At 38.2% G+C, this 26,701-nt stretch overlaps 1 protein-coding gene across 30 annotated transcripts in view; it reads right to left on the bottom strand.

Annotated features, from left to right (window-relative positions):
* Positions 1–7,213: 7,213 nt before the first annotated feature.
* Positions 7,214–26,701, bottom strand: part of PTPRD (protein tyrosine phosphatase receptor type D) — a 2,222,737-nt gene continuing 2,203,249 nt past the window's right edge. For all 30 annotated transcript variants that reach the window (XM_089678099.1, XM_089678100.1, XM_089678098.1 and 27 more), the window contains 3 exons: positions 21,214–21,368; positions 15,690–15,825; positions 7,214–10,899 (listed from right to left, as the gene is read on the bottom strand). In XM_089678099.1, coding sequence (XP_089534225.1) covers positions 10,831–10,899; positions 15,690–15,825; positions 21,214–21,368 — 360 coding nt within the window. In that variant the 3' untranslated portion in view covers positions 7,214–10,830. The remainder of the gene's footprint in view (positions 10,900–15,689; positions 15,826–21,213; positions 21,369–26,701) is intronic.

Below are 26,701 nucleotides of genomic sequence, written 5' to 3'. Positions count from 1 at the left end.
TACAGTTGCAGGCATCATCCTGGTATCGTTTTTTTCAGCCAGCGATCGGCTTTCATGTAAAAGCAATACTAGTGGCTAATTAGCTGCAGGATTGCTTTTACAAGCAGCGGGATATGATCCCCCGCTGCCTTCCACGGCCCTCCCGGGCAGTCCCGTGCCATCGGGGGAACCTGAGAATGCAGCCGGTGTTTCTGCCAGCTGACCATAGAGCTGATTGGAGACCAGAGTGGTGCCAAGCATCTCTATAGTCTAAGAATTCGGAAGCTACAAGCATTTCATCACTTCAGTTTCGCAAGATATAAACAGCGCCATTTGTAAATTGGGAAAGCATCTGATCACACCGATTTTGGTTTGATTAGATAATGTAAGGGCAGAGGAGATATCCAGAGTCTGATAGACTCCAGATTTCTCAAAAAAGAATATATGACAATGCCCATTGAAGTTATAGGTTATATTTGCATTCCCTGTGATTGGCATTAAAAGTGATCAAAAAAAAAAAAAAAGGAAAGCTACAGTGTAAAAATAATTAAAAAAATCGAAGTAACTTTAAAAAAAAAAAAACTCGCCCCCCCCATGCACGCACACCTGTGTGCACAAGCGTTGACTCTGTTACGGTATGTAAACAGCGGTTGCACCATACATGTGAGGTATCGCCGTCAGATCAAGGGCAGTAACACTAGACCTCCCCTGTAAATCTAAAATGGTAGCTTTTAAAGGCTTTTAAAGCATTGTCTATGGATATTAAAAATGTATGCAGTTTGTCACCATGGGGTATGCGCAGTTTTAAAGCATGTCATATTTGGTATCTATTTACTCGGCATACCATCATTTTTTATATCTTACCAAATAATTGGCCAATATATTGTGTTGTTGTGCATTAAAAGTTAAAAAAGTGTATTTTTAAAAAAAAAATTGAGTTTGAAAAATTGCTGCGCGAGTACATAAAAAAACGGCAGCACCCACCATCACTAGGGTGTCTGCTTTAAAAAATATGTAATGTTTAGCGGTTCAAAGTAATTTCCCAGCAAAAAATACAGATTTTTTTAATGTGAACAAAAAGTGTCAGAAACGTGAATGATGTGTGGCATAAACTTCTAATGCTGGGCATAAAATGCCCCCACCCCCCAAAACGACCCCTTTTTGGAAAGTAGACAACCCAAACTATTTGCTGAGAGGCATATTGAGCCAATAGAAGAATTTATTTTTTCACAAGTTTTTGGAAAATTACAAAAAAAAAATTTTTTTTTACACAAAATTGTCACTTAAATCATTTATTGCTCACACATGCCATGGGAATATGTGGAATTACTCCCTAAAATACATTCTGCTACTTCTCCCAAGTACGGGGGTACCACATGTGAGAGACTTTTTGGCAGTCTAGCCAAGTACAGGACCCCAAAGTCTAATCAGCACCTTCAGGCTTTTAAAGCGCTTTATTTCCTCATTACACTTCCTGACTACCTATCACAGTTTTGGAGGCCCTGAAATGCCAGGATAGCACCAACCCCCCCACCCAAATATTTTTTTTGGAAAGTAGACACCCCAAGGAATTTGATAAGAAGCATGGTGAGTATTTTACAGATCATTTTTTCTTTTCTTTTTTTAAATTTCAAAACCTTGTGAGAAAAGATAAGATCTGCAAAATACTCACCATGCCTCTTTTTAAATTCCTTTGGGTGTCTACTTTCCAAAAAGGGGTCATTTGGGGGGGGGGGGGGTTGATGCTATCCTGGCATTTCAGGGACTCCGACACTGTGATAGGTAGTGAGGAAGTAAAATGAGGAAGTTACGCACCTTCAGGCTTTCAGGTTCCTGTATGTGGCTAGGCTCCCAAAAAGTCTCAGATATGTGGTATCCCCATACTCAGTAGAAGTAGAAGAATGTATTCTGAGGTGTAATTCCACATATACTTATGGCTTGTGTGAGAAATATATAATTTAAATGACAACTCTGTGTAAAAAAAAAAAAATGTTTTCGTCACTTTCCAAAAACTTGTGAGAAAAAAATAAATCTTCCATGGACTCAATATGCCTCTTAGCAAATAGCTTAGAGTGTCTACTTTCCGAAATGGGGTCATTTGGGGGTGTTTGTACTGTCCTGTTATTTTAGCATCTCAAGAGATGTGATGGGCAGTCAGAAAGTAAAAGCTGTGTAAATTCCATTATCTATATCATAGTTTGTAGATGCTATAACCTTCACACAAAGCAATAAATATACACTTATTGGGATTTTTTTTAACCAAAAACATGTAGCAGAATACATTTTGGCCTAAATTTATGATGCAATTTGAGTTTTTGGGATATTTTTTATGACAGAAATGAGAAATATATATTTTTTGATTTTTTTTGTTTATAGCGCCAAAAATAAAAAGTGCACAGGTGATCAAATACCACCAAAAGAAAGCTCTATTTGTGTGAAAAAAAGGATGTACATTTCATTAATGTACCGTATTGCATGACCGTGCAATTGTCAAACTAGTGCAGCAAAAAATGGCGTAAATTGCAGTATCTATACCATAGTTTGTGGACGCTATAACTTTCACACAAAGCAATCTCTTAGATTGTAAGCTCCAAGGAGCAGAGCTCTCCTAACCCTCTGTATTGTCTCCCTTTATATTGTAAAGCGCTGAGCAAACTGTTGGCACTACATAAATCCTGTATAATAATATTAGTAATCAATATACACTTATTGGGATTTTTACCATAAACATGTAGCAGAATACATTTTGGCCTAAATTTATGACTAGCTTTGAGTTTACTATATATTTTTTATAGCCGAAAGTAAAAAATATTGTTTTTCTTCAAACTTTTCGGTCTTTTTTTGTTTAAAGCATGAAAATAAAAAGCGCACAGGTGATCAAATACCACCGAAAGAAAGCTCTATTTGTGTGAAGAAAAGGCCATAAATTTTGTTTGGGTACAGCATTGCATGACCGCACAATTATCAGTTTAAAAAGTGCAGCGCCGAATAGCAAAAAGAGGCCTGGTCATCAAGGGGGGTAAATCCTCAGGATGGCAAGTGGTTAATAAAAATTCCATAAAAAATATAAACAAAGTCATCTAATGTAAATCCAACAATTAGGTGGTCCAGTGATATACATTCATTGTCAATCACAATGACTTCTGCTGCTATTAACAGCCCAGGGTGATGTCATTGACCTAATATAGTCAAAGCCACATCTGGTCAATGACATCACCCTGAATCCCCAAGGCTGTTGTTTATCTATCTGTCAGTGGTAGTGTGGTGGGGCAACATTGCCAGGCAGCTAATCATTGTGGCGATGGGGAAACATCATTGGGCAGGGTGTCATTGTGACTGATGATGGATGCACATCAGAAGACATTGTTTACATTTTTAAATTGAAGTTTTATTAAAGGACTTTTTCAGTGTCAATGTGTCTACTTATATTTACCTTTTGTTTTAGGAAATTAGTACACTTTATTCATTTTCCTATTAGGAATTGGATATCTAGGGGCCCCCTTATTTTAAAGGGGACTTCCAAATTCTTTTAGGTCCACTATCACAAGTTTCCACACCCTCCTGGAGACTGGATGTGGGGAAGAGGACCTTGTTCCTCCACATTGGGACATGGCTCCTTGCAAGAGAAAGGCTTTGCCACCACTTATTCAGAAAGGAGGGGTGCAGAGTGTCCTCCCATACCTGGCCACCCAGACTGAATGCATGGATAAGAGTCAGGTTACAATATATAGAGGAGCCCCATCCTATTTTTTTTAAATGTCACTTTTAAAGGATTAAATTGTACTGTTCCCTAACAGCACATGCAGGCTTAAGGCATCCTCCAAATATGTAATTTAAAGGATTTGTGTATTTTGAATGTTGCCCCATGTGAAAAGAAACAGTATTTTTGAAAATTTAGTTTTGCATTGGTAGTACTCAGTTTTCTTTGCTGTCCCTGCCTGTGTTTGCTTGACCAGGTCAGAAACAGCCTTACAAAAAATGGGAATTTGAGAGGCATTTGGACTTTCTTAGTACCACCAAGGACATTACAACACACGTTGAAATTAAAAGTAAGAATTCTTTATTACAAATTTTTGTCCTTAAAAACTTTATTCTAAAAAATACACTCCAAAAACTCCCTCTCGGCTAAGCTATTGTTCCCACAATAATGTAATGTAATCCAATAGCATGTTGATGTTAATACATATTAGGAATGGATCAATAGTCAGCCAGTCTCGACATGTTTTGTGGGTTGCCCGCTTCTTCGAGAGTGTTAGAGAATCACATTTCTGTAGAGAATCAAAAATAAAAAGTAATGATAATATACATATCAAAATCAACATTACAATTACAACAGAAACCTGCTGGGGTATATAGAATATCCAGAACTTACCCAGTAGGGCCAAATGAGTGGAAATGGGTCAGTTTTACAGGAGCAAACGGCCGAACCTCACCAGGTGAGCATGAAAGTAAATTAGGGCAAAACAGCATCTATATGCAAATATACCCATCAAGAGTGTACAATATACAATATTATTACAGAATTACCAAGAGGTAACTCATAAAATAAGGTATTAGAAGGAAGAGGGGGACCTAACAATATACATACCAAACAAGCTAAACTTCCATGCTTAAAAAGCAGGTTGACCAGATGGCAAAATCAACAGCCTGGCAGTATGGATGTTCATCAATAGAAATACACATAAGCTTGGTATGTATATTCTCAATTTCCTTCCTTCTAATAGCATATTTTACGGGTTACCTTTTGTAATTCTGTAAGGCTATTGTATACAGTATGCTCATGAGGGGTATATTTTTTACAGAATTGTACTCCCTCTAAATCCTCTGAAGAAGCAGGCAATCCGCGAAACATGTCAAGACTTAATGACGACTATTGATCCATTCTTAACATGTATGAACATGCTATTGGATTACATTACATTATTATGGGAATAATAGTTTAGCCAAGATGGAGATTTGGAGTATGTTTGTGTTAATTTTTTAGAAAAAAGTTTTTAATGACAAATACTATATTTGTAATAAAGAATTCTTACTTTTAATTTCAACATGTGTTGTGATGTTTTTGATGGTACCAAGGAAGTCCAAATGCCACTCAAATTCCCTATATTTCATTTATTTAGGATGTAGGTACTTGAGTACTATTAATATTTCCTGAAGAACTTTTCTCTGCAGCCTTAAAAAATATAAATCTTTTACAATTGTTAAGCATAAAAAAAACCTACCTCCACATGCAGGAACGGACCTTTTTTTTAATAAAGGGGAATGGTGGGCAGCCTATGGTCACAGGGTTCTTCAATCAATTTCTGCTGCTGCCTGCTCTTGCCATAGGCTTTCCCCTCCGTTTGCTGCTGTCTGCTCTTCCCCCTGTGTTCTGGAAAGGTGGGAAACCTACAGCCCTAGGTTTTTTCCCATTACAGGAGATCCTGTCACCATTAAGAAATGCAGCAAAGAGGTTCTTTGCTCCATGTCATCAAAGTTTAGCATTTTGTGCTCCCTTTAGAAAGGTGGCAGCAGTCCCCAAGGTTTACCCTTTTATTGGGAAGGGGTTAAATATCCTCTTTAGGCCTTCTGTAATTTACTCCTCTTCCTTACTGCTGGAACCCCATTACCTTACATTTCTCTTCCTCTTCATATTCTGATGTTGTTAGCAATAATGTGGTTCAGGAGATGTCTGTCAGTGCTGCCTACAGCTTGGCTTGGCCAATAATGAGGAAAAAAAGGTAATTTCAGGGATTACAATAGGCGAGGAGACATTGGAGGTATATTGGTAATTCAAGGGGATCCTGCCATTATCAAGAAATGTGGCAAAGAGATTGTTAGGGGCACATCTTAAAAGTGCTGCATTTTGGGACCCCTCTCCTGGCAGTAGATGCCTTGATGTTGCCTTTGAAAAGGAGAGTTGCAAAATGCCCCCCTTGAGGCCACCCCTAATTTCCTCCTCACTGCCAGCACCCTAAACCTCCTCACTGTCAGCCCAACTCTCCTCCTCACTACCAGCAACTCAAACCTACTTCTCCATCTCATATTTCTCTTCAGCCTCCTGCTGCATCATGGCATTCCACATGCTGGTGGACAACAGGGATGGCCTTCTGTTCATAAAAATGGCAGCTAGCGTATGGCCTTCTGTAAAAAATAAGGACCGGTATCTGACATTGTGTTGCAGCACAGACCATAAACTGTTCGAAAGAGGTGTTTGGCAAAGCAGGCACTAAGATTCTGGGCATAGAGGTAATTTGTGGACAATTTTTTATTGGAAGATAAAACCTGTCTTGTCTCTTTCACGTTCCATCCTGACATCAGGCAAAGTCTATATTTTGAATTTTTGGGGAATAGTTAGGGCTATGAGGATAGAAAGGTGTGTGTGTGTGTGTGTGTGTGGGGGGGGGGGGTTAAAAGTGTTTTTGTGCACTCTGTTTTTACGTTTTATTACACTTACAACAATGCAGTGCGGCACTGCAAAAAATGCTCACGAAAAAACTATACTTTAAATCTGTCATTTTAAGTTGTAATGAATCAGATTTAGATGTTGCTGTATTTAAGTCAACCTGTAAGTAGAAGTTCCAAAATCAATTGAACATCTAAAGTATATGATTCCAGAGCATGGTATTACTGATGTTGTCCATGTGAATTATAAAATCACATACTGATTAAAAGCTTGTTCCAAGCATGTAATTTAAAGGATTGGTGTTTTTCCCATATCACCCTCAACGTCACTTTAAAAGGAAAGCCCTCTCCCTAATATACAGTAATTTTTAAAAAAACATTTAGGATTGGATCATGTACACCATGAGAGTACCTGTGTCCTTTTTTGTCAACACCTTGCCTATTATCTTTCAAAATAGGCAGCATGTAGTACCAAGGATAGCCTCTATACTTCAATAATGTTCAACTTTAGGTTTAGATTTTTCAGACTTCATGCAGGATTCAACAAACCTCCCTCAAAATTAAACCCAAGCAGATTAGCTCATTCCTAATTCTTACATAAAAATTAATGATGATAGGAGTTACAGTTGCAAAATAGATACAATAAATGTTTTCCTCTTAGTAAGAATTTGAATTTACATTTTTGAAAATAATTTTTCCCAGTAAGTATTCACAAATTTACATTACATGAATTGAGTGAAATAGAAGAAACCGACAAAGGATGTACAAATCTACAATTATACTGGTCCACCCATGTAATTACATCTGTAACCAAAGTGGCAGAATCAGATTAAGAAAAGATAACCAGGACTGCATAACACTGACATTTTTATTAGAATTCATTTGTAACAAATGGAACTTGTGTCAGCAAAGAACTGATTTTCAGACACACTTCTTTCGCCACCGATGTAACGAAGTAAGAAAATAAAAAGCACGCCTTTCATCTTGTAAAACATTTACGCGTACTACTAAGTAGAGGTAATTGTATTTTTAACAAGCCATTTTACAAGTTTATTTTTTATAACTTTTTTTTTCAGTCTATGCATCCAAAACAAGAGCAAAGAACACAATTTGTATTATTCTTGTATAGACACTCCAAGCTTGAATGGCAAAGCCACAAAACATATGTAAAAGGTGGAATTGTCAAACTTTTATAGAACTTTTTTTGGAGTATCGGGAAGATTTTTTTTTTTGTTAGCAAGGCTTGGCATCAAAATGGAAATAAAGGGAGAAAAAAAGCATCTGCACTTTTTTCAACACAAAACCATATTTTTTAACGTATTGTGTTATTTACACAGATGTGGATTCTATAGCACAATTGGTTGTTTTTGTTGCTGTTTAAAGATGGATTCAAGTAATAACATTACTGGGTGTAGAATCAATAGGGCAGTGCATAGTACAAAGTTTTAGAAAGTGCAATTCTCCCCAAAGGGCCCACCTCAAAGTCCTCATCTTCTTCAATACTAACCAAGTGTTAAAGAAAAAAAAAATAACCAAAAAAATTGAGAGCTAAAATGTAGTTCTATACAAATTGTGTTTATGTTTTCTTTCAATGTAACTAATTACAAAATTATACATAACTATACTAATATAGGTAAATAATAGCACCGTACCAATAATGCTTAATAAATGCATTTCTGCCTTTGATGTATTTTGCAGATAAAGATGCTTTTTTTAATTAAGTATCATGATAATACAGACAATACACAGAAAGTGGAATGCACATCAATGATTGGAACTAAATCTACATTAGGTAAATGAGAGAATGGGTTTAAGCAAAAACAAATGTTTTTGTAACACAATGTTCTAAAACATTTAGTTCTGTTGCAGTGACTATAAAAATATGATCTATGCAATAATAAATATTTAAAGAGATGATATAACTTCTATTTTTGATTGCAATTGCTTAACAAACACATTTAGAACAATTCCATGAATACTGTTCAGACAAGAAAAATAATAATAAAGATACCCCAAGAAAAGCACATTCTTTTTTTATGTTGCTTTGATATATGTCTTTGAATCCGAGGTAGCCTTCCATTATTATTAACAATTACAAAAGTGCTATGACAACCCTTCACAGAGGCTATTTTTCAAAATGACTGCCAAGCATGAAGTGAGCACATGGATAAAAAAACTGCACCTGTGATGGATCCAGAAATTCAAACATTCTCAAACCTGCTTGATAATACTTTGTTTTATATTGTTTATGTAAGACAGCTGGCTAAAATGAGAAGTGAATCAACACAATGGCACAATATATTTTATGTAAAAAACAAGTTACTGTAATAAAGTGCCTACTTGTGCTGTTTAAATGGCAAGTCTCATTCCAAAATGCACTCCAAAAAGTGCACTGTTAGCCTTCACCCTTTGGAAGCAACCATATTGTTGGATGAGTTATTAATCATAAGAACACAATTTACTAGCACCCACATGCTGTGGCCAACCAATATTCTGAGCAGTGCAGCCAATCAATTCATTAGCACCTAGTGACATTACAAAGGCACACCAAACACCAGATCATTTTCCAGTTGCTAGATCCTACTGAAATGATAAGCTACATTAAACACTGTTTTAACTGCAAATAAGATGGTTCCACTGTTGGCAGGTAGCAGGTAAAGTTTTGTGTTTGATAGCAGAAAGCTGATAGAGAAAAGAGCTCTTGCTACTGTAGAAGTGCTAATAATAATTACTCATCTTTTATATACTGCTCTCACTAGAAAAAAAAGGATTAATGTGACATAAAAGAAGTCATTTAAAAATACATATTTCTAAAATAAAAGATATATGACATTATGGAAAGCAGACTGAGAAAGTCCAAAAAAATAATGTAGCTTAAAAGCATTAAATATAAGGCACTCTAAATGCAAAAAGAAAAAAAAAGCATTTCAAAACTGCCATGATGCAAAATCTACATTATTTCTAAGCAGAGCAGTGATTTTTGGCTTTGCCCTTGTGTGATTTTTTTGTTTTTCAATTTTTTACATAGTTTACAAATTATATAATTATATAGCACACACAATAAATGATTGGATACAATTTGCATGAAAACTTTCATACATCTTATAATACAATATATTTCTCTCCCATAAACACTGACCTTTCTTGCATGCACATACGCTGTATAATATACAAGATGGTTTATTATTGCACTACAGGGATAAAAATATAAAGCGGCTTCATAAAATACATACATTGGTGAGCACATAGAAATGTGTCAATTTGGGCGGCGAACCTAGCATATCACTGATGTGCATTCCTCATTTCTTTCCAAATAAATGCCAAAAAGAATAAACATTGAAAATGCAACCTTCAGGTTGACATGAGATGGTCTTATGGATTCCCCACACTGATTAACAAAACTAAAACATGGAAGAATATATATATATATATATATATATATATATATATATATTTATTATATAGATAGTGTATGTGTGTAAATATATGTGTGTGTGTATATATGTGTGTATTTATATACATATACTGTATATATAATTTTATATATATACTCAGGTTTACAGCAGCTTTATACTTTGCGACTCCCTGTTGATTCCAAGCAAGATGAAAAAAAAATAGCTTGTCTTGTTGCAAAAATAGATATGTTAAAAATGTCATAAAGTAACTGGAAATAAAGGCTGTGATTAAAATAAAAATAAAGGGATGATTTAATGTGAGGGTGCACCAGAATGTGCATAATTTTAAATGTTATAGTGTCTCTAATGAGAATTATTACATATAACAGTTCTACCGCATAAAAAAAAATACAATTCTTGATCGAAAATTAACAGTTATGCAATGTTTTATTTACTTCTTATAAATTTTTTGTTAAAAAAAAAGAAAAGAAAGAAAAGAAAGTTTACACAGTTAATAATGAAGCACAGGTCAGCAGTATCTTTACAATACTAAAAAACTAAATAAATGACTTTGATTTTCTTTAGACACTTCCCACCCATTTGTTTTACTAATGCGTTATCATGATTGTTGATAGAGAAGGGTTGGTATCGCTGCAAAGACTGCACTTGTCTTAGGAAGGCGAAGCTGACGTATGTAACATCTTGCTGTTGTATTCCTAAGCTTCAATCTTTGAACACTCATGTGGTCTTGGAGAGGATAATGTTTCTCATTTCACGTCTTTCCTTCTATAGCATGTGATTCCTTGAGACATGTTGGTGAAATGAATCCTTCGGCTGTTTCACCAGTCTCAATTTTTATATTTTGCTTAGGTTATTGAACTGTGTATTCTTGGTCCACCCAAAAAATAGTTTGTATTTTTCTATTTTTAATTTATTTTTGTCAGGTTCCAATTATTGTAATTGGTCTTTACCTAGGAGTTATCAAACACTTCCCAAGCACACTTTATGGCTCAGAGGAGGCTCTGTGGATCTTGAAGGGCCTGCAGGTGAAATCCAGCATGGGCCAGAACTTCTACGTTGCATAGTGATCAAAGCTGCCCAAATACTCAAGCCCTGCTCGATAGCAGAACTGATACTGGTCCTACAAAAGAAGAAAATGCTTTTTAAGACAAATGACATATGAGAGCAAAAAAAAATAGTGTGTCACAGTTTACAAGCTTGGCTTGATCAGAGCATAGTAGGTTAAACCTCTCAAAAGGAAATCACTGCTGACTGTTGTTGGATACTGCACTTGTGCATATTTTATATTCTATTAAAATATATAATTTTACTGTGATGTCAGAGCTTTTTTGTTATTATGAATTCCTCCCTTGCAGTTATTCAGAATACATAGTTAATGTATTTCCACTGACTTCCCTTGCGGAAAAATGCAGGTTTGGTGATTTCTCATTAATAACTGTCCTGTGAAGCTGAAGTCCAGGTAAAATTGGTAAATACACAGATGAAATACAATATAAGAGCTGGTTTATTTGTCAAAGAATTTGTATTTCTGATATTTGCAATGCAGGAGATGTGATAATTCTCCATTTCAGTAACACTTACAGATCTTGTCCCCCTCCTAGCCTGTGACTATATATTAAAAGGAGGAACAATAGGCTAATGATCTAATCGGTCTGCCATTCTACTTTCTCCTATCAGCATGTTCACATGGGAATTGCAGCACAAGTGACTGGTTCCTTGTGCTGCTTCTCCTTCTCCATGCCTGAGCTTTGCTATACCGTGAGGGAGATTTACTACAGCTGACGTACACATAATCTGGTGCAGCTGCGCATAGTAACCAATCAGCTTCTAAGTTTTATTGCCAAAGCTTAATTGAACAAACTGAAGTTAGGATCTGATTAATTACTATACACAGCTGCACCAGATTATGTGTGCACCAGCTTTAGTAAATTCCTATCAACAGTGATTCGTGGGAAGCTAATAGCAAGTATAATTAAGGAACTTCCACTATTTGCATTTAAACACACATGTTTAATGATGTATTAATGAAAGCAAAGCTACATTAATTCAAGTTATTCATAGCTGCCTGTATTTCAGCTTTAATAAATCAGTTCCAACAAATACTTGCATTTTGGGGTTACCAGTGCTAAACATGCTTACTGAAATGAAAAGCTGAAAAAGTCTGATACAGGGGAAAAAAAAATATTTCACAGGAATAGAAAAAGATTAGAGTGGAATATGTATCTTTAGCTATTGTTGTTTAGTGTTTTCTCATGCTGACTAATATGCCAGTATGGGCATTATTCAATAGAACAGAAAACATAAGGGCCAGAGGAGATAATGCGTACATTGTAAAATACACTGTACTTTTAATGCAATAAAACTTGTCAAAAGTGAGCATCTTTGTTCATTTTTACAGTGCAACCTCCAGAGAGACATTCATTTATATTTTCATAATGTACTTCAGAGCCCACTGAGTTGTAATGTAAGGAAATAGGCCTCATTTTGCAAGCACTTGCAGTTTTAGAAAACAGAAAGTGTGTCAAGACTAATGGAGTTTACACTTCAAGGTTTTCAGTAAATATAACTTGTCCATCTCACTTGATTATCCATCCAGAATTGGTGCTCTGTGATAAACTCACTACATTAATTCAGTAAAGCTTTACAGCCAGCTCTGGATGAATATAGCTTTCTGTATCAACAAGTACTTTGGAAAATAAGCTGTTGCCTGCAAAAATCTCAACAGTTATCTGAAGCTAGTACTAGCCTGTACAGTGCAGTTTCTCTGGAGGTTCTATCTGTATGCTGGGAAAATGAATAATGTGCACTTTTTGACAGTTTTAATGCATTAAAAGCACAGTGTGTTCTACAGTGTAAGCACTATCTCCTCTGGCCCTTATTTTGGCAAGGTAATACATGCCAGGTACCCAAAGATGACAGCCCTGACCCCATCCATAGGTATCTAACATGTCCTCAAGGCAGGAGATAGGGAAGAGCATGACATTACCGCAGAAGGTGGTAAAAAAAAGTCTCAGGGGAGCAAAAGGCCTGGCCCCCAGGATACTTTGTTCCTATGTAGCATAAACAGGAGGGCTCCCAGGTAGAATGCAGAGGGAGAAAAAGCACAACTACTACTGTTAGATGTAATGGAGGTGAGGAGGTTCTGTTTTTACAAAGGTACAACGCCCCTTCATAGGAAAAGAGCCTCTTTTAGCACAAGGGAGGGCTCTGCATGGGAAAGAAAACCCAAGGAAGGCCCCAGAGGGGCACAGAACAAAATAACAAAGAAGAGCAAGTTCTTGCATAAAGGAGTTCGTAATTGCAGAAGTTAATTCAATGGATGTGCAAGGTCTCACAAAGACCTTCCAGGCAGCAAGGGTTAGTTGTTTCCATTGATTCCAAAGTTGTTGGATGAGGAATAGGAACAGTTTCTGAGATAGGGCTCCCTTATTATTCCAATGGGTGAGAACCACCTTACAAGATAGATTAAAGAGTATGTGGGGAGTGGTCTGCATGCCCCCCAAGAAGGAAGGGTACTAATGAATATAAAGGGATTAGAAATGTTGGGGATCTCTAGGTGAGAGTCTGTAACACAGTCACATAATTGAAAGTGTTTGGTGGGATGGGCAGACAAATGTTGAGGTATCTACAGACTGCATGTGAAGGGAGACAAGCAGATAGTGCATGGTACAGATCATTGACCTTTATATGAAGAGGGAGACCATAAAAAGACTTAAGGCAGAGTCTTAGGCTTAAGGGCCAGGAAAGCCTGGGTGGAAAAGCGCGTCAATGCCCTGTTGACAAAGTCCGGATGTGACAAAATGCGTCCGGGGCACGTGACGTAGTGACGCTCTTCCGGAAGTGCCGTAGCGGCCATCTTTGATCCTGGAACACGCGGTTGTGTTTGTGTTTGTCCTGGAATCCTTCACATATGGTTAAGCTTATCTGGGGAATCTACCACATATGACTTATTCCTCCTCCAGAGTGGTATGGTGAGGATACCCAAATACTACTGAGGAGGGGCATGATTTTGGAATCATTTTCTCTGTATGGAAGCTGATCTCATCATATTTTAATGTAAGTTGCTATAATAAAGTGTTATTATTATTTATAATATACACTGATCCCTGGTCTGTTTATGAGGTCTGTGGGAAGTGGCTGGAAAGGCTGAAACAAAAGGCTGGAAATAATCTCATCTATATGATGGTCCCTATGAAATCATTGTGAGGGTAATTATGCACTCCTGATATTTGTGTGCAGTGGATTGATTTTTAAGGCATAGGAATTTCTTCTATTTCACGGTTGCTGTGGCACGGTAGTTTTTGCTTGCATGTAACACGTGTGGCACTTTTTATGATAATATTTGGGATAATACACTATGTTTAGTTTTTTTTCTTTGAGGTATATGAAGATTTTTCTTGGATTATATTAATAATATTGGTTGGAAACACGAAGATGAGGACTAACACAATTTTTTGTGACTTTTATTTTGGACTTTGATGTGGACTTTATTTTGGGACTTTAAACACTAAATTTAGGTTTATTGTAATCAAGTTTGCTTTAAGATTGATTTATTAATGTAATAAAGATAGCCTCCATACATAGGGAGGAATATAGTGCCAGTGAACTGGGGTGGATAAACCAGGCACTGACTTTCTTGAAGGAGTCTGCCCGCAAAACTAAAGGTAATGGAGATGTAATCAAAGAGTAGCAATGGCAGCATGTTCATAGTGTCAGTGATAGACAAATGTCATGCTGGAGGGCAAGTAATATACTGTATATAACGATATGAGGATTAGACCCAGATATACTGAGAAATGCAATAAAAAAGATAAGATAGAATGAGTCCAGAGACGGGTAACACAAATGGTGAAAGGTCTGGGGGATAAAACATATCAAGGAATTTAACATGTAGAGTCTGGAGGAAAGAAGGGAAAGGGGAGACATGATTGAAACCTTTAAAAACATCAAGGTGTGCATAAGGTTCAGGAGGGCAGTATTTTCAACATGAAACCAAAATCAGGAACTCGGGGACATGACCTTAAACTAACTGGAGGAAAGTTCAAAACTAATCTCAGAAAGTACTATTACACTGAAAGAGTAGTTGATGCTTTGAATAAACTTCCAGCAGAGGTAGTGAGCTAGTCAACAGTAAATAGCTTCAAATATGCTTGTGACAAGCATAGATCTATACTCTCTAAAAAAACAAAAAGAAGAAACCCCCCCCCAAAAAACAAAAAAAACTGGCAGACTCGATTGACCACTTGGTTTTTTTCTGTCGTCACTTTCCACGTTGCTTTGTAACGTTAAGGGAGAAGCCTGGGAAGGGTGCAATGCCACCTGCAGAGGGAAGTGAAAGCATTGGTGTTTGGGCCTATGTTCAGATATTTGGCTCATGGGCTTTTTATAAAAAGGTCCCCAAGGCACCCTGGTACATGAAGGCTCAGGGTCTGGTTAAGGGGATAATAATATAACACCACAAGTTGTGTGTATGTTAAGCAATGTGAAAACCACATTGAGGTTTAGAGATATGGGGAGTAAAACCACATCACAATATGATTGATATTAAAGTTAGAAGCTCTGTCATATGAAAGATACAAAAGTAGGGTTAGAGAAGAGTATGCAAAAGTCACTCTGCTGGGGTAGATTTAGCGACAAGTCTACAGGAGACCAATCAAGAAGCTAGTTACTACAGTAAATATTTTTGGGAGCACATGGAGTCAGGTCTTATTGACTAGATAGATGTCACAATGCAGGATTTTAAAAAACCTTGACATCCACGTCAAGGGTCCATCCACATTACAAAGTGTGCATTAAGCACAGGTTTCTGCATGCTGTGTTATTTTCCTTTTTAAAATTTACTGTAATTTTTTTTTTTCAAATAATGACAATTAATCTCACATGGGCATTGTTAGTTAACGGTCAACTCACCTCTGTCTGTACCATTGCAGGTCGCTGTGTTCTCAGCATTTTGACAGTCTGGAAGATATCTACAACACCTTCATATCTCATCCTTTCCAATACAATACTCAGAGTTATGAATACTCCAGTCCTTCCTACACCAGCACTGTTACAAAGACAGAAGAATGTTAATAGATTGCTGGAAGTGTTTAAACGAATTACAAGCAAAGCAAAATAATAACAATATAATATGTGACTTATTTCACACACTGTTAATAATTTTTGCTGCCCAAGTCATACTTTAGCTTTTATGAACAAATTCTGCTAATTGCTTAAAATTTGTTAGAAAGACTACAAGATTACTGAAGATACCATCAGAAGAAGAAATGATACTGCATTATTAAAAACACTCAGGCTCCATGCACACTAGTGTTTTTGTAAGCTCCTAGAAGATATTATCAGCATATTTTTTATGCTCCTAGAAGCTAAACAGTATTATCCTATGTGTCCATGTACACTATTTTAGGCTATTAGCCTTTTTTGACCTGCAGCATCTAGGAGCAGAAAAAATTATTCTTGTAGAGTTTTTTGGAGCATTTTTCCAGCAGAAAAAAAACGCTAAATGCTCCTAAACTCTACAAAAATGTTCCTAATAGCTTTTTTCTATCTTTTTTTATTCTCTTTGTGTACTGTAAACAGGCTAATGAAACGCTAATGCTCCTAAAATGCTACCAAAAATGCTATTCCGAGTGTTTTTTTAGCTTAAAAGAAAGCTACTGTGTATAGAGCCTAAAAGAGCATTATTATAAGCCCTCACTGACCTCTGTAGCTGTGGGAAAATTCAACTTTAAGGTTCACTACAGACGTACTGAAATTTCAGCTCTTCCCCACTTTTTTTCTTGCAGTAGGGACTTGCCTTCCAGCCTTCTAATATAAAACAGCAGGTGCTGTAATCTTGTTTTAAACCTCTTTTACTGCTTGTTAAGAATATGCAATTACTTTAATATTCACAGTCTGGACACAGGTGTGCTTGAATGTGAATTAACTGGCAAGCACTATGTGAGAACCAAAAGAGAAGAGGATGTTCACATTGCAAAGTGTTTGTGCACTTTGCAAAGTGAATGGTAGTAAATGATGTGCAGCTGTGCTCACTTTGAAAACCCTAAGTTTTGCTAGCATGACTGAGTAATTAAAGTGAACACAGATTTACCTTATTTATTACTATTCATTTTCAAAATGAACAGATACTTAGCAATATTAATAGATGTAAAGACATAATTCCTTTAATAAAACAACCATGCTGTGTACAAAAAGTTGGCAACGTTTTAAAGTTAAAAGTATAACAATCCAAAACTCCTGCTCACCACAATGATTATATGTGATGTTGCGGTACCCAAAGTTATTACCCTACATAGAGAAAAAAAAAAGCTGCACTTTATTGACATTAATAACTATATGAATCCACCACTGAGTAATAAGCAGTTATAGCATAAATGATCTCATCCTGAACAGCAAACTTGAAAATTGTGCATGCATTCACTGAGATAAATGCTAGTAAAACTGCAATGAATAGTGCTTGCGAGGCTGCCAATCAAAGAGCAAAAAGTAAAACTAGTCCATTTAAAGTCTTCAGCTTTAGGAAATCTTGAACCTCCTTCCAAAGAAAATCAATCCATGCACTGAAGGTGTTCACTCCTCCACTGTGTGCTCAAAAGGGCACACTCGCGCCTCCTTAGTTGGACCTTTAAATGATAAAATGTCAATTTTGGCAAGTTCTCCTTTAATTAGCTGGGATAGGCTGCACTGGAGGAATATAAACTTGCCAACCAGCAAAAAGTACTCAACCAGTAAAGAGACAGCCCATCCAGCAAAGACATAGTCCATCCAGTAAAGAGACAGCTCAACCAGTAAAGAGACAGCCCATCCAGCAAAGAGACAGCCCGGTCAGCAAAGAGACAGCCCAGTCAGCAAAGAGACAGCCCATCCAGCAAAGAGACAGCCCGTTCAGCAAAGAGACAGCCCATCCAGCAAAGAGACAGCCCATCCAGCAAAGAGACAGCTCATCCAGTAAAGAGACAACCCATCCAGCAAAGAAACAGCCCATTCAGCAAACAGACAGCTCGTTCAGCAAAGAGATAGCCCATCCAGTAAAAAGACAGCTCACCCAGCAAAGAGACAGCCCAAACTACCGCCAAGCTGTAGCAGTATGCCGGTGGATGAAGGAGAGAGGCCGCTGTTGTCCCTTCAGTCCAGATCGTTCAGTAAAGAGACAGCCCATCCAGCAAAGAGACAGCCCATTCAGCAAAGAGACAGCCCATTCAGCAAAGAGACAGCTCACCCAGCAAAGAGACAGCCCAATCCACCACCGAGCTGTAACAGTGTGCTGGTGACGAAGGAGAGAGGCTGTCGTTGTCCCTTCAGTGCGGCTGTGTGTAGCGGCCTGTCATGGCCTTCGGCGGCATTTCCTGCCCATCGCTGAAGCCATCACTGAGCAGCAGCCGCAGTTTGTGTTAGTTCTGTTCAGGCTGCAGTCACCGCTTACCTCCTGCTGTGCGGCCCAGTCATCAACAGGCCACTCTTCTTCAGAGTGTCTGCCCTGGCCCACCGGGCAAATGTCCTGTGTGCCCTATGGCCAGTCCGTGCCCGCTCTGCGTGAGTAGACAAGAGCAGGGATTCTCCCTGCTGCTCACTGATGTAATGAAGGCTGACAGCTCAGAATCCTCTGTACTCGAGCCAGGCTGCTATGAGCGATCTCTCCTCTGTAACTGCTCCACCCTAAACGTTACACCATTGACTTCTAGAAGTGCTCAATGGTTCAACTAAAGAGGTAAGTCTGCCCTCTTGAGTCCACGATGGAGGAGTGAACACTTTCATTGTACAGACTGATTTTAATTGGAAGAGGGATTCAGTATTTTCTAAAGTAGAAAACGTGTAAATTGACTAGTTTTGTTTTTTGCTCTTTGGCACCCTCAGAAGCACTATTCATTGCTCTTTTACTAATATTTACCCCAATTATCAGATGCACTCTTTTCAAGTTTGTTGTTTGGGTGAGATCATTTATGTTATAACTGTTATAACTGTCATTTATGTTATAACTGCTTATTACTCCACAACATTGGTTTACATAGTTATTAATTGTATAGCTGTGCAACTTTTAAAAGTTATTGTATGTATATTGTATAAGCTGAAGCTGTTACTGATTCAAAAATCAAACCATAATTTTCTTTGCACAGGTTTGGATATTTAAAGTGAACACTGTTTCATCTTATTCACTTTACTAAATAAACATTCTCTATTCCTCTAGTGCATCAATCCCAGTGTAATTTTTAAAACGTCAATAAAACCTGTAAATCCCTCTTTGGCTTGTTTCACTAAACAAAAATGTAAAAAACAACAGCATATTCTCCAGAGTGTGGAATGATGCCTACAAAATTGTATCAAACAATTAATTTGCACCCAACAAAGTATTATATGCTGCTGTTTTAATTAAAGAAGGAAAGCATGTCAGTTCCAAGACATTAATAATTTACCCACAGGCTACTGTCCAGTCCAAGTCATGAGATAACCAAAGTGATTTATGAAACCAGAGAGAACAGATAACCAATGCTTCCAGTAGACAATATAAATGTTACCTTTGATTTCTTTTACCAACAAAAGCAAATCCAGAAAGGATTAAACTTGCCACTGGCTGTTTCTCTAGCAGACAGCGAAGTTCTATCATGTGTGTTATGTACCGTTTTATGACTATCTCGCAACCTTGCCAACACCTTTCAATTATAAGACTTACATGTAAATCTTACTTTTTATTATAGGAAAAAACTTTGTTAAAACTGTGTGATGTCCCTAATGTTCATTCAACACACTTTCAATGTAAACCAAGCATATTAAATGTGCACCTTTCTGTGTTGTTTAGCAGAACAAATATTATTTCTCTGGAGTGTAACTAAATATATAAACACATCTACTCCGAGGGAATTCACATTATTTAATAAAAAAAAGTGCATTCATTAAAAACTCAGAAGACACCTCTAGTCTGATGGAGAAGGTGCTGGTGGCATTAGGATAGGGGGCTTGAATATTGTGCTAACCACTAGTTTTTCCAATCTGTGATCAGGAACTACCAATTAAATAGGTTTATATTAAGTGTATCTAAACCCAAGCACAAAAATGTGATATACTGCAGATTACCAGTCCTTAGACATGAAGGCTGCATTACTTTTCATTTCTTTAGATTTTTTACTTTATTTTCACCTGGTGTTCCTATAAATTACATGCTGTCTGTCTTAGAGTGATAATGCTCACCCACTATATTGGATCTATGGAGAAAAAGGACTACAAAACACCTGCCCCTGATCTATTCTCTATAACATAGAGAAAAAGGGTTCTATAGCCCTCCAAAATATTTAGGAACTATTCTAACTAACAGCAGTCAGCACAAGCTGAGAGGTGAGGATGTTATTAGCTCTAAAGATTTATTGCAGAACCAACAAGTATTGTTTGCACTTATTTAACAAATATAACAAAATGCTATCAATAGTATATTTTAAAGGTCAAAAGGTAGGAAATAACAGGAATTTATTGTTAGGGTTAACATACACTTTAAACTGTTGGTTAGCACTTTGATATTTCTGGGTTTTGAATACTTTCATTGGACCAACATCTGATAAAAGACACCTTTACTGGGAGAATTTGAAGACTGCCCTTTTAAAAATTACATTTGCTTCTAATACTGAGTATATATTTAAGAATTTGCATAAATTTTACAGAAAAGGTAGTGGGGTTGATTTAATAAAAAAGAATAGAAACGTTTTACCTACAAAGTGAACATTCACTTAGCTTAGTAAATAAGGTGCAGCCCCCATCAGTCATCCAACCACGAGCAAGTAAACATTTTGTTTATTTTTTGCTCACTTTGCAAAACTATAATTTTTCCACTCCGTTATCACTATTTGACATTGATGTATTAGATATAATCTAAGGTTAACTACAGCATAAAAATATTATCATATATTCATAAATGCCTCCTTGCTGTGCAATTTGAATGTAAGTAAACTGTTTCCTGTCCATAATCTATAGATAAAGTTCCCCTGCATGTCTTTTACTGAGGTTGTGTCGTTAATCTATGTCATCCATTTGACAGCTACCAGCCAAATGTGTGCAGTTCCTAGCTGTCAAACCTGGCTGCCAATGACAGTTTTGGTTCCTGCTAGCAATCATGTGATAACTATGTCAATAATGTTTGCAAAGACCCCTGCAGTTTGTAGATGTCAATATACTTTTGTTTAATACTGTAACTGTCCATTATTATATTGTAAAGAAAAATAGAGCGCCTTGATTATTTGACAGCCTATACCTAAAAACACAGCCACGTTCTATTTAAACATTGTAATGAGTAAATATATATATATATATATGTATTTTTAAACAATCTAAAAATCATTTAGAAAAGAAAATCAGTCATAAAAGTATAGTCCAGATGAGCAATGCATACTGGTGCTCCTAAATTTGGCCTAGGCATAACTCATGATATAGTTGAAGTGCTCCTTAAACATACCTGCAATGGACAGATATTGGCCCATCTTGACCAAACTGTTCTTTTGTTTTATGCACTTGTCCTATGAAGTCGATAAACCCTTCTCCGGACTTTGGCACTCCTTGTTCTGGCCAGTCAGTGAACTGGAACTGTCTTACTGTCCGTGACTGGCCATCCTGTAAAAAGAGTTTATTTTTTTTTGTAAAACTCTGACAAACACCAGAATGTTCACCCATACATTAATGACCAGATACAATAGAATGTAATCCTTCCATAATTTGTGAACAGACCATAGAGACTATCTATGGTTTATTATAATGTTTCTTATGAAAATTCTCAGCAAAATCTGTTAAGAAAATAACATTTTCTATGAGGAATAAGTGGACACAAACAACTATGACCACATTGGGGAAAACTAAAAAGTTTTCAGAAGGAAAAAAATAGCACTGTATCTATAGTAAATGTCAATTAAAATAGTTGTTGGATTTTTAATTTATTTAATTAAATTAGTTCATATTTTATCTCTTTTGTTGTGCTCACAATTTTTACTTAATATTGATAAAATCTTGTTAGTGGTTCTATAATAAACATTGGTGTTCAAGACTCTTGTAAACCCAGTATACTGCTGGAACATATATTGAATAAACATAATTGGAAATGTGAGTTAAGAAGAACAACATAATGCAGAGAACTCTAATTTGTCTTGTGAAACATCCATGAATTATTTTCAAATAGCATTTTATAAAATTGTTGCGCTATTTGTTAAATACAACACAAACAAGATGCCTACTCAAGTAATATTATAGTACACAGAAATGTAATATGAACACTACTGCGCTATTATTGATTTAGTTTGATAACAATTAGCTTCTCCTTTTGTTGAAGTGAGCAGAAATGAAAATTTACAATCTTAAAATATATTGTGCAGTAAAGACAGAGCAGAATGAGTGAAGGTTTGAATCAATAATATGTTCTTATTTGGTTGGCCTTTGTTTACAGTAGGGCAGAACCAAGTAACACTCACACAAGGTGAAAAGGATTACAGGTCTTGCCACATTAAGTTTAAATTGGTTGGGAATAAAAGGAGATAAGTCTTAGACCAATTCTAAATGCATGAGATGAAAGGTGGAACACATCAGAAGACAAGCCACAAACACTGTCTCATATTCTGTTCACAAATGAGAATACATACACTATATTGCCAAAAGTTTTGGGACACCTGTCTTTACACACACATGAACTTTAATGGCATCCTAGTTTTAGTTAGGGTTCAATATTGAGTTGGCCCACCCTTTGCAGCTATAACAGCTTCATCTCTTCTGGGAAGACTGTCCACAAGGTTTAGGATTGTGTCTATGGCAGTGGTTCTCAACCTTTCTAACGCCGCGACCCCTTAATACAGTTCCTCATGTTGTGGTGACCCCCAACCATAAAATTATTTTCGTTGCTACTTCAGAACTGTAATTTTGCAGTGGGAGGAATAGTGCCCCATCATTGGTATCAGTGGGAGGACTAGCGCCCCATCATTGGTATCAGTGGGAGGAATAGTGTCCCATCGTTGGTATCAGTGGGAGGAATAGTGCCCCATCACTGATGTCAGTGGGAGGAATAGTGTCCCATCGTTGGTATCAGTGGGAGGAATAGTGTCCCGCCATTGGTGTCAGTGGGAGGAATAGTGCCCCATCATTGGTATCAGTGGGAGGAATAGTGCCCCATCATTGGTATCAGTGGGAGGACTAGCGCCCCATCACTGATGTCAGTGGGAGGAATAGTGTCCCATCGTTGGTATCAGTGGGAGGAATAGTGCCCCATCGTTGGTGTCAGTGGGAGGAATAGTGCCCCATCATTGGTATCAGTGGGAGGAATAGTGCCCCATCATTGGTGTCAGTGGGAGGAATAGTGCCCCATCATTGGTGTCAGTGGGGGGAATAGTGCTCCATCATTGGTGTCAGTGGGAGGAATAGTGTCCCATCATTGGTGTCAGTGGGAGGAATAGTGCCCCATCATTGGTGTCAGTGGGAGGAATAGTGTCCCATCATTGGTGTCAGTGGGAGGAATAGTGCCCCATCATTGGTGTCAGTGGGAGGAATAGTGCCCCATCATTGGTGTCAGTGGGAGGAATAGTGCCCCATCATTGGTGTCAGTGGGAGGAATAGTGCCTCATCATTGGTATCAGTGGGAGGAATAGTGCCCCATCATTGGTGTCAGTGGGAGGAATAGTGCCTATCATTGGTGTCAGTGGGGGGAGGAATAGTGCCCCATCGTTGGTGTCAGTGGGGGGAGGAATAGTGCCCCATCGTTGGTGTCAGTGGGGGGAGGAATAGTGCCCCATCGTTGGTGTCAGTGGGGGGAGGAATAGTGCCCCATCTTTGGTGTCAGTGGGGGGAGGAATAGTGCCCCATCGTTGGTGTCAGTGGGAGGAATAGTGCCCCATCGTTGGTGTCAGTGGGAGGAATAGTGCCCCATCGTTGGTGTCAGTGGGAGGAATAGTGCCCCATCGTTGGTGTCAGTGGGAGGAATAGTGCCCCATCGTTGGTGTCAGTGGGGGGAGGAATAGTGCCCATCATTGGTGTCAGTGGGGGGAGGAATAGTGCCCCATCGTTGGTGTCAGTGGGGGGAGGAATAGTGCCCCATCGTTGGTATTAGTGACACAAATGATGGGGCACTATTCCTCCCACTGACACCAATGATACTTACCTTGCTGACCCCTGCTCCAGCCTGGGCTCGCTCTCTCCCTCTCCCATCTACAGCCTGCAGAAGCAAAATTTGCACTTACCTGTCAGCTGTCTTCCTTCTCTGGCCTCTCTCCTCTTCACTCGGTCCTGCAGCTCCCTCGATCTTCTTCGATCTGCGCGCTCTGCCGCTCGGCTCCTCCTCTCCAAGCTCCACCTCCTCGCCGGTGATTGGCCGTCTGTGTGCCTCTCCTGAGCTACAGTTCCGGTGGCCAATCAGCGGCAAGGAGGCGGAGCTGTTGAGTGATCCCGGAGGTGTGGCCAGGTTACAGGGGCAGCATATCATCCCGCCCACAGATCGCGAGACAGAGCAGCGGTGTCTCGGTTCCTAAGACCATCGGAAATATGTTTTCCGATGGTCCTAGGCGACTCCTGGGAAATGGTCGTTCGACCCCCAAAGGGGTCGCGACCCCCAGGTTGAGAACCGCTGGTCTATGGTAATGTTTGACCATCCTTCCAGAAGCGCATTTGTAAGGACAGGCACTGATGTCAGATGAAAAGGCTTGGCTCGCAGTCTCTGCTCTAATTCATCCCAAAGGTGGTCTATCAGGTTGAGGTCAGGACTCTGTGCAGGCCAGTCAAGTTCTGCCACCACAAACTCACTCATCCATGATGAGTTGGGAGCATAAACATTGTCCAAAATGTCTTGGTATGCTGACACCTTAAGAGTTCCCTTCACTGGAACTAAGGGGCCAAGCCCAACCCCTGACAAACAACCCCACACTATAATCCCCCCTCTTCCAAACTTTACACTTGGCACAGTGCAGTCGGGCAAGTACCGTTCTCCTGGAAACTGCCAAACCCAGACATGTCCATCAGATTGCTAGACAGAGAAGCGTGATTCGTCATTTCAGAGAACATGTCTCTCCTGCTCTAGAGTCCAATGGCAGCGTGCTTTACACCACTGCATCCAATGTTTTGCATTGCACTTGGTGATGTAAGGCTTGGATGCAGTTGCTCGGCCATGAAAATCCATTCCATGAAGCTTTCTATGCACTGTTGTTGTGCTAATCTGAAGGCAACATGAAATCTGGAGGTCTTTAGCTTTTAACCCTGCATACAGTTGGCGACTTCTGCTCACTGTGCACTTCAGCATGTGCTGACCCTGCTCTGTCATTTTACATGGCCTAACACTTCGTGGCTGAGTTGCTATTGTTCCCAGTTGCTTCCACTTTGTTATAATACCACTAACAGTTTCACAAATGGACTTACTGCACAGGTGGCAACCTATCATGATACTATGCTTAAATTCACTGAGCTCCTGAGAGTGATCCATTCTTTCACAAATGTTTGTAGAAGCAGTCTGCCTGCCTTGGCAATATAGTGTAGTACTTGTAATATCTCCTACCACAAAAAATACTGTAACTAGATATTCACATAGAGCTATCAAATCATGTTAATAAAACAATTGTAATGTGGCATTGCAACAAATGTTATTCCTAAACTTTTTAGGAATAAAATGTAACATGAGATTAAAGATAAAACAAAGTTAAACCCCCCCACCAATACCCCAACTGGTGTAAAAGAAAAAAGTATTTTGTTTTTCAAAATATTTTCCAAATTAATGGCTCACTGGCAACTGATTAAATACCAGAAGCTAAGTAGGATATCAGTGTTTTAAAGAATTCAACTTTGGTAACAGAGTCCATATAAAAGGAAAGAGGGTCCAAAGCCAATACTCATGGTGTATAACAAGCTGTTCCATTCTTTGAATCTAACTTATTTGCAGTTTAAGAAATCACCTTCATAAGAGGTCTTGAAAATTACAATTACCTTAATAAAACATAGAGAAGTCAGTTGTGATATTTTTCATGTATTTTATTTTATATACACTGTGGAATATTTAGTTAATGCTATTTATTATTTATGCTTGTTTGTGGTCACATGACAGTTTATTCATTCACACAATTTGCAATTAGTGCAGCACTATTTAGATTTATGTTGTTATATGTTTATGTTGTCATATGATATTGTAGCCAAGTGTATCTAATGGTGTGCTAGCAGCTTTTTGTTCATTTATTTTCACCCATTTGCACATGCCAGATTGATTTACAGTGGTTGTAAAGACTGAAGGTTTTCACCCTAATGCATTCCCTGCATCAAGGTAAAAAAACTGTCATGTACCAGCTCCTTCCCCAGTCCCGAACCAAATACTTTTTTTTACCACAGATCTTTTATTTTGAAAAATGCTAAAAGATACAAAGAAATAATACACAAGAATCATAGCTTGGAACACTGCATCAATAAGAGCAGCATAGTAATCCAGCCATGCTGTAGGTGGACAACTTCTCCAAGAACAACTAAAACTTCTAGGCAAAAATAGTAGTGCAAAATACCCTCTAAATACTTACTGGAGCCTGATCTCGATCCAGAAGTGTTTCTGAGAGGAGCAGCACTGCTCTTTGTCTGCCTCCTCACTGGACTCCCTCCTCACTGAAAAGCAGTGAGAGGCATTGGCTCATTCTGCTGTCAGCCTAATCCAGTGACAAGGTAGCAGGGGCCAGGGATGAGCCCCACTGTGTGTGTCTATAGACACACAAGAGCCCAGCTTGGGATCGAGCCAGCATATGTGCCACAACAGGAAGCAGCTTCCTATGGTGGAGCTTGGAGAAGACGAGGAGCCAGGAGAGCTGGCAGGGGAACCGAGAAGAGGATGAACAGGACCGCTCTGTGCAAAGCCATTGCACAGAGCAGGCAAGTATGACATGTTTAGTAGTAAAAAATAGAACTAAAAAAATGAACTTTACAATCACTTTAAGTTTATATATTTTCTAGTT

Source organism: Staurois parvus, unplaced genomic scaffold, assembly GCF_062004578.1.
Source record: "Staurois parvus isolate SC_StPar_1 unplaced genomic scaffold, SC_StPar_1.0 ptg000198l, whole genome shotgun sequence".
In the NCBI taxonomy this organism is placed as follows: Eukaryota; Metazoa; Chordata; class Amphibia; order Anura; family Ranidae; genus Staurois; species Staurois parvus.
Note: the sequence above shows the minus strand (reverse complement) of the source record. Positions and strands in the feature narration are given on the sequence as shown.